The sequence below is a fragment of the Molothrus aeneus genome, chromosome 12 (assembly GCF_037042795.1).
Source record: "Molothrus aeneus isolate 106 chromosome 12, BPBGC_Maene_1.0, whole genome shotgun sequence".
Classification (NCBI taxonomy): domain Eukaryota; kingdom Metazoa; phylum Chordata; class Aves; order Passeriformes; family Icteridae; genus Molothrus; species Molothrus aeneus.
The window spans coordinates 15,208,644-15,216,831 of NC_089657.1; the positions used below are offsets into that span (position 1 = coordinate 15,208,644).

Consider the following 8,188-nt stretch of genomic DNA (forward strand, 5'->3'; position numbering starts at 1 on the left):
CAGAGGCCATCCTTAGGAGAGGTGGCTGTGAAAAGTGTTAAATGGGAAGGATGGTCAAGGACACGTGCACAGAGATTTTGCAGTTCTTGGAGTGATTAAGAAGCCATGGCAGCCCAAACTGAGCCACTTCTGGGTGGTGCAGCCAGGATGTAGGATGTACCAGAATCACAAGTTGCTTTCTTCCTCTGTTAGGGGGAGATTCTGGTGGGGAACGGTGACGCCACCATCATCCAGAGGCACATGGAGTTCAATGGGGGCATTGCTTATGGCATTGATAGATTGTTGGAGCCACCAGATCTGGGATCTCGGTGTGACGAGTTCACCCTGACTGAGCTGCCGGTGAGCACCTGGGATGGGCTGAATGAGGATCTGGGCCACCCATGCAGCCTGTGCCTGGGAACAGGGACCTCTGGAGGGCTTGCTGCCCTCCCTTGGCAAAGCTCTGAGCAGTCAAGAGAGGCAGCAGCATGGATTGAATTGTTGTGAGGTCTCTTTCTCCCCTCCACAGGGATCTGCAGAGAGCTGTGGACTCTGTGGCTTCGAGCCACCCTGCCCTGCTGGCTCCGTTCAACGGGTAAAGCTCACAGCTTTGTCACCAGGGAGGCCCAGAGGTGACAACCCCCACGTGCCCCTCATGTTTTAGCAGCATAATGAAGGCTCACCTGTGTGTGGCAAGCCCTTGGCTCAGTCACATGGTCCATGCCTTGCCCCAAGTCATGCAGGAGTTGGGCTGAAAAATATGGGGCCCAGTGGTCTTTGCTGGGTCAGTCCTGTGTGGGTGGCTCTGGGTGCTTTACAGCAAAAAAGCTCAGCCTGGGAGTGGCTCAGGGATCCCATGGTGAGCAGCCTTGGGAGGCAGTGGCTGTACCCCATTCTCACTGCTGGCTTCTGGCACAACCCTGAGGTTCCTCTGGGGCTCCATTGTCACCAGCCCCTGCATATGTTAGGAAGCCTCTGTTGCTTGCCATAAAACTGAATGAGTGGCACAAGAAAAGTCAGGGTGAGTTATCAGTGACCAGTGTGGCAATCTCTGTGTTCTGCCTGTTTCCTCACAGGGGGAAACCAGGCGCTGCTACTATTATGGAAACCACCTGCTGAGGAACACCTTCCTGTTCCACCACAACTCCCTCCTGCGGCCGGCCTGGCCCCCGCACTCCCCGTGGGACCCCTTCAGGAGACACTTCTCTTCCAGGGGGCCTCTCAGGAGAGGCTGCAGGAGGAGCTGCGTGTCCAGCCTCTGGGTCCCGCAGTGCTGTGCCAACCACTATGGCCGGGACTGTCGGGGTAAGAGCCACACCCTGTCCCGCCCGGCCCTGTCCCCTGCGGGAAGGTGACATTGCTGGTTCAGCACACCCGACATCCATGAGCGTGCTTCCCCGGAGAAGGGTGGGCAAAACCCCAGGCGGGGAGCCCCAGCCTGTAGAGGGCGCAGGGAGCAATACCCTGAGATTATGACAAGAAGTTCCCTTCCTTGGAGAATATCCTGTCTCTGCGAAGAGCCCTGGGCACAGGCCTGCTGGGGGTAGCTGTCAGACATATCACTCACCTCTAGATGTTGGCAATGCCAATCCCTGGCGTCTGCCCTCTGTGCCATGGGCAGCTTTCACATCCTTGGGTGAGTCTGCTGTTAGTGTGGGGCAGGAGAGCACAGACCCAGCGGACCACAGCAGGGCTTCTTCCCAGGCTGGAAGCTGTGTCAAATTTGCCCCTCTTGCCCCCATTTCTAAGGTTTCCTGTCATGAAATGTCCCCAGCACTCAGTGCCCAGACTGCTGAGCTGTCTGCGGTCCGAGCACCCCGTGAGCAGCAGCTCAGGGCACCGGGTGTGCGGGGTCTGAGGGGAGGGGGCAAAGGGACCCTCCAGCACAGCGTCCCTTTGTCACCAGAGCCTCACTAAGGTGCCCCATTTGCAGCGTGCCCAGGAGGATTGGAGGCGCCGTGCAACAACCGTGGGACCTGCGATGACAAAATCGGCGGCTCAGGGGTCTGCAACTGCAGCCAGGAGTTCATCGGGACGGGCTGCGAGCTCTGCGCGCCCGGCAGATACGGCCCGGAATGCCGAGGTACCGCGGCTGGGCGGGGCGGGGGCGGCGCTGGCCTCAGCCCCTCGCAGCACACGGCTGATAAGGGCACAGCGTCAGAGCCCTCCTCGTTTGTTGAGCACAGCTGAGAGCCCCGGTTTGGGAGAAACTATTTCTATGTGCTGTGAGCTGGGGGATGCAGAAGTTGTGATGAACCCCGTTAAGAAAGAGGACATGCTCAGCAGGGACCTGTGCCATGTGAGACAAAAGCAAAGAGAGGGAAAAGAGAATTCTTCATCCTCCCATCCCAAACCAGGCCTCACGGGTTCTCAAGAAAAGTTTCAGAGTGAGAAACACATTCCAGAAATGCCCAGGGGAGAGGACTGATGGGGTAGTGTGGGTGCAGAGGCTTCTCTTCCTCTGTGGAGGGCATGTGTGACAGGGGGCCAGGACTGGCAGGAAGGGATGTGTGGGGCTCCTGTGCCCACCTTCACACCTGTCCACAATGCCACATTTCTGCCACGTGGCTGTCCCAGGGCCCTTCCACCAAGGCATAAATGCTGTGTTTGTCCATTCCTCACAGAGTGCAACTGTACTGAGAATGGTGTGTGCAATGGAGGCCTGCACGGCGACGGCTTCTGCTTCTGTGCCGAGGGCTGGACTGGGGAGCGCTGTGAAACCAGACTGGGTGAGGGGTGCTCAGCCATTCCCTGGGACCCACCTGCTGTTCCCTGGGACCTGCTGCCACATGGCTGCTTTCCCAGGAGCTGGGTAGTTCAAGCAGCTGTTCAGAAAGATCTCCAAAAAGGAGCTCTCAGTTGTGAGGCTCATCCCGAGATCTGCCACATGCTGTTTAATTTCACAAGGGGTTGGGTGGTGAGGAGAAAAGCTCTGCTGGATCATGAGCAAGTCCCTGAGCTCAGAGGTGTTCCAGGCAGGGCTCAAGGCTGAGGTGAAGAAGAGGTGTGTTCGATGGAGTAACAAACCTCTGTGTTTGGGCAAGGCACCTGTAGAAGAGGACGGAGGGAGGGACAGAGGTGGGAGTGTGGGGTGGGTGGCCTGGGGCAGAGGCTGGTGGTGGCAGCCGTGCCCGTGTCACAGTCCTGCGGTCACTGTGAGCCGGGTGTGTTCTGGTTTCAGTGGTGACACCCACCTGCTCTCCGCCGTGCCACGCCCAGGCCGCCTGCCGCGCCGGGAACCTCTGCGAGTGCGACCTGCACTACGAGGGGGACGGGAGAACCTGCTCAGGTACGGCTGGGCTGCAGCGGGGGCGGACACGGGGGCAGGACAGCAGGTGACCGTCTGCCGATGGCCACGTTGGCGTGACAACTGGCAGGACAGCCAGGCTGCCCCCCAGGACACCTCATGAGATGGTTTAGTTAACCCAGGCTTCCCTCCGCAGTGATCGACATGTGCAGCCAGGACAACGGGGGCTGTGCCAGGCACGCACAGTGCTCACAATCGGGCGTGAACGTGTCCTGCGCCTGCAGCCCCGGCTACCGAGGGGACGGCTACATCTGCGAGCCCATCGACCGCTGTGCCGACGGCAGGAATGGGGACTGCAGCGAGCACGCCCGCTGCATCAGCACCGGCCCGGTGAGCGCGGCCCCGAGGGCCGGGGACATCCGTGTGCCTGGGAGAGCCGCCCAGCTGGGTGCCCGGGGACAGCCCTGTGACAGTGCCCCCCTCCCGCAGACCCCTGCCCCTCCTCTCCGGTGCCCTCAGGTGCTGCGCTCATCCTGCAGGTGCTTACCAGCAGGCAGGGGCTGTGCTGCTGTGACAGTTCTGGGGCTGAGGCTGTTTTCCCCCACTTCTCTGTCTAAGGAGCAAGAGCTGTGTCAGTTGTGTCATTCCTGGGCTGGTTTGGGGGCTCCTGAATGGTCCTACAAGGACAATGCTGGCCATTTCTGCAGAAGAACCAAAGCTGATCACCACAGGCTAGAAGATAGGATTGGGAGCATGGTGTAGTGCAAGAGTCAGGAGCCATGTACCTCAAAGCTCAGCTCAAACAAACAGCACGTGCCAAGGACTCGATGTGACATTGCCTGGGTGTGGGGGTAGGACAAGGCCATGTGGCCTGTCACAGCTCTGTCACAGCATATAGAGGCATTCTGAAGGCTCATCCCCATCCTCACAGGGATGCAAGGATCCCCAGTGTGTTTTCATTCACACAATGCCACCCTTCCCTTGTGCTGCAGAATGAGCGGCGCTGCGAGTGCAAGCAGGGCTATGTCGGAGATGGGATCCAGTGCCTGGAGGAGGTGGTGCCCCCCACGGACCGGTGCCTGGACGCCAATGGGCAGTGCCACCGCGAGGCCATCTGCACTGACCTGCACTTCCATGGTGAGTGTGCTCAGCCCTGCTGGCCAGGGATGCTGTTCCATGGAGAGGCCACATTCCCTCATCCTCCACCTTTGGCCTGGAGCTCCCCTCAGGAGAGCTGCAGGGTGGGATGGCCAAGGGGACAGGGGCTCATCTCTGTAGCTTGGCAAGGTTTTCACATTTTCCTTTTCCCTACATGTCATATGGGGAGGGTGAGCCATCCTTGTCTGCTCCATGTGACGTGGCCTCTGGTGGCAGTGGCTCCCGTGTGGGGGACGAGAAGCTCAGAGGAAGCCTCTCCCTCACTTGTGCCCTGTCCACATCCCACCCTCCTTGGCAGTGCTGCCCACGGTCACACACATGGCTGCCCAGGGAGGTGGCTCGGTGTGTCCTGTACTGATGTTCCTGGGCTTTGGTATTTTGCAGATAAGACCATGGGTGTGTTTCACCTGCAGTCACCCCGAAAAAAGTATGACTTCACCTACGAGCAGGCTCAGGCAGCCTGTGCTGCAGAAGGCGCTTCCCTGGCCACATTCCAGCAGCTGGGAGCAGCGCAGCAGGTCAGGACAGGGGTGGGTCTGTCCCCTGTGGGGCTGGGACAGGCCATGCATCTCCCAGAGCCTGGGCCAGCCCAGTGGGTGGGTGACATGTGGGTGGGTGACCTCTCAGCCCCTCAGCCAGGCCCTGTTGCTCCATCTATATCCATGAAACAGGAGGGCTGGTGGGTCTTGGCAGGCACACTGGGATGGGACTTGTGACTGTGCCCAACACTTTGGGTGTTGGGGTATGGTGGATGAGGCACACTAAGAATGTTCATTGGGGCAGAAAATCTGGGACAGAGCTATTTTTAATCTAATCATTGGTTTTTCTCTTCTAGATGGGATTCCATCTGTGCTTGGTGGGTTGGCTGGACAATGGCACAGCTGGATACCCCACAGCCTACCCCAACCCCAGCTGTGGGTCCAGCCGTGTGGGCATTGTGGACTACGGCTCCCGAAGCAACCTGAGCGAGACCTGGGATGCGTTCTGCTACCGGGAGAAGGGTGAGGGTGCCAGCACTTCCCTGGGGACAGTCCTGTGCCAGTCCTGTGCACACCTCCTCTCCCCATGGCCATGTCCAGAGGGAACATGATGAGGGTATCAGAAATCAAAAGGTGCTTGGTGCAGCCAGCACTGGTGATCCCATCAGAGCCTGGTGTTCTTTGCAGATGTGACCTGCAGCTGCCGTGATGGGTTTGTGGGAGATGGGTACTGGTGCAGTGGGAAACTGCCCGATGTGCTTGCAGACCAGGACCGCTTCTCCACCTTCTATTCCGTAAGCAAGGCTCTCCTGGTGCTGCAGGAGCAGCCAGGCAGAGGGAGGGACCAGCTAGGACAGGGAGGAGTTGGGGTTTGGGCTGTCTGCAAGGTAAAGGCTACAGACACAGAGGGGGCTTCTTTCCATGGCTGGGGAGGTTTCTGGGCTGGGGAAGGGGATGGCATTGTGTTACCAGCAGTGTGCTGATGGGGAAGATCTCCCATCTCTTCCAGATGTTGCTCAATTTTGCCAATGACACAGAAGAAGGACTGGATTTTTTCATGTATTTGTCTGATGTCTCTGCTCCCAAAACTCTCTTTGCCCCTCTGAATTCTGGCTTTGCAGATAATGAGGTAAGCAAGCAGGGTTGAACTATCAGAGCCCCAGAGGAGAGCAGGTGTCACCAAAGCTGGCATGACAGTGTGAAATAGTCTGGGGATGGAGGAGGAATGTGGGTCAGAGAGGATCAGTGGATTGGAGGCCTCCAGTCCAACCATTCCCTCAGAAAAGCCATTTAGGTCAGGATGCTCAGAGCCTTCTCCAGCTGAGCTTTGACAATCCTAAGGGTGGCAAATCCCCTCTGCTCTGCACAGTTCTGTGCTATCTGTGAATGGAGCTGTCTGTGGCCATGAGAGAGCCTGGGCTTGGCTGGGGGGCTGCACAGTAGCAGGGAAAGGGAAAGACCAGCTCATCCATTTCTCACCCCTGTGCACTGGTGCTTATTCAGACACTGACAGGAGAAGAACTGATGCTCCACGTGTCATCCAGCAACGTCATCCTCTTCAGCTTCAACCTCACAACGGGCACCATCATCCCATCCCAGTCAGGATATGACCTGCATGTATCAGAGCTCCCAGCAAGCAACAGTACAAAGCACTCAGTAGGTTTAGCCTTGGCAGAGGGCAAAAAATGCCACAAGTTTTCACCACATCTCTTTTGAGACAGGGAATGATGGGGAGCCTTTCTGGGCAGGTGACATCATCTGTGTCCTGTGCTGTAGGACGCCAAGGGGATCAATGACACGATGATTGTGGAGTGGGACATCGTAGCTTTCAATGGCATCATTCACGTGATAGCAGAGCCGCTGAGGATCCCACCGCCCCTTGTTCACCTTGGCCAGGTGAGCCCGGGGCACGAACAGGGCTGGCATCAGGCCTGGGGATGATGTGACAGAGTCATCCCAAGAGCTGGCCTTGTCCTCTGCTCCTGGTACGGCTCTTTTTGGGAGGGCTGCCCACAGCATCACTGCGGAGCAGCAGCAGGGGCGGTGTCATCGCTGTGCCGGGGCAGCGCCGTCAGGGGGCCGCTGTTTTGGCACAGGTGAACGGTGCGGGGCCGGGCTCCGTGGCCACGGGGACGTTGTCAGCGTTGTGCTTCGCGCTGGTGCTGCTTGCCGGTGCCGGCGCCGCCTACTACTACGTGAGGAGGCGGCGGCAGCAGGGGCAGTTCGGGTACTATCAGGTACGGGCGAGCTGGGGAGCGGGACGGGGGCCGAGGGCGGTGGATGGAGCCGGGGGTCGGGCGGATCGGCCGGGGCCGGTGCGGGGTGCAGGGTCCCGGTGCGGGTGGCTGCGTGCGAGAGGGCGGGCCGCCAGGGGGAGCCCGTGGGCGACAACGGGCAGGGGTGGGCGGGGCTTTCCGGGCCCGGTGCCGCAGCACCGCCCACCCGGCGCTCCCGCTGCAGGCCGATCTCCGCGGGGACGAGGAGCACGAGGAGGAGGAGGAGGAGGCGGCGGCGCGGCCCCGGCCGGACCGCGCGGGCCCGCGCACCGCCAGGCCCCGCCCGCAGCGGCCGCTCGTGGCCATTCCCAACCCGCTGTACGGCGGCCACGCCCCCGACTACGAACCGCTGCACGTGAGCCACGCCCCGCCCCGCCCCGCTCCCTCCGCCCCGCCCCGCCCCGCGCTCACGCCGCGCTCTCTGCCCCGCAGGACCCGCCCCTGGCGGACACCGGCACCGACCCCCGCGGGTTCCCGCAGTGACCCCGCGCGGCCCCGACCCGACCGCACCGCACCGCACCGCGGGGAAATAAACAGCTCAGCGCCACCGGCTGTGCCCGCGCCTGCCTCGCCGCCCCGGCCCCGGCCTCCCACCGCCCGCCCCGCCGCTACCGGCCGCCCCCAGCAGGTGGGAGCTCCAGCCCCTCGTGCCCCCGCCCACGCCTGTCACGGCCCTGTACAAGGTGGTGCCTGCCCAAGGTCCAGCAACCACAGCCCAGTTCAGCCGCTCCCAGGGACGGCCCCTCCGTGCTCACGTGCAGCATCCCCCGGGGCCCGCCGGGCCTCGCTCCCCTGCCCCGTGGTCAGGTGCGAGTCTCGTCCGTCACCACCCCGAACAGCCTCTGGGACACACCTTTCACCTTTCCGGGTGTCCCCGGCCAGCACTGCCGCTGTAAGGGCAGCACTGCTCCGTGCTGATCGCCCTCCGACCAGCCTCGCTCTTCAGCCCAGGCTGCCCTCGGTCGCGCCCCCAGGGCAGGCAGAGAAGCGGGTTAGTCAGTTAGTGACACATGCTGCAGACGTTTATTGAGCTACACACAGCACAAAGA

The 8,188-nt window shown here is 60.8% G+C and overlaps 1 protein-coding gene across 1 annotated transcript in view; it reads left to right on the forward strand.

The window, feature by feature from the left end:
- Nucleotides 1-7,686, forward strand: part of LOC136561684 (stabilin-1-like) — a 36,572-nt gene extending 28,886 nt beyond the window's left edge. Inside the window, exons 44-60 of the mRNA XM_066558111.1 lie at nucleotides 193-339; nucleotides 509-574; nucleotides 1,056-1,284; nucleotides 1,913-2,062; nucleotides 2,604-2,708; nucleotides 3,161-3,268; nucleotides 3,423-3,616; nucleotides 4,219-4,363; nucleotides 4,769-4,902; nucleotides 5,220-5,385; nucleotides 5,551-5,657; nucleotides 5,873-5,992; nucleotides 6,367-6,519; nucleotides 6,640-6,759; nucleotides 6,960-7,100; nucleotides 7,324-7,494; nucleotides 7,572-7,686. Of these exons, the coding sequence (XP_066414208.1) occupies nucleotides 193-339; nucleotides 509-574; nucleotides 1,056-1,284; nucleotides 1,913-2,062; nucleotides 2,604-2,708; nucleotides 3,161-3,268; nucleotides 3,423-3,616; nucleotides 4,219-4,363; nucleotides 4,769-4,902; nucleotides 5,220-5,385; nucleotides 5,551-5,657; nucleotides 5,873-5,992; nucleotides 6,367-6,519; nucleotides 6,640-6,759; nucleotides 6,960-7,100; nucleotides 7,324-7,494; nucleotides 7,572-7,622 (2,307 nt within the window). The 3' untranslated portion in view covers nucleotides 7,623-7,686. The remainder of the gene's footprint in view (nucleotides 1-192; nucleotides 340-508; nucleotides 575-1,055; nucleotides 1,285-1,912; nucleotides 2,063-2,603; nucleotides 2,709-3,160; nucleotides 3,269-3,422; nucleotides 3,617-4,218; nucleotides 4,364-4,768; nucleotides 4,903-5,219; nucleotides 5,386-5,550; nucleotides 5,658-5,872; nucleotides 5,993-6,366; nucleotides 6,520-6,639; nucleotides 6,760-6,959; nucleotides 7,101-7,323; nucleotides 7,495-7,571) is intronic.
- Nucleotides 7,687-8,188: the final 502 nt, after the last annotated feature.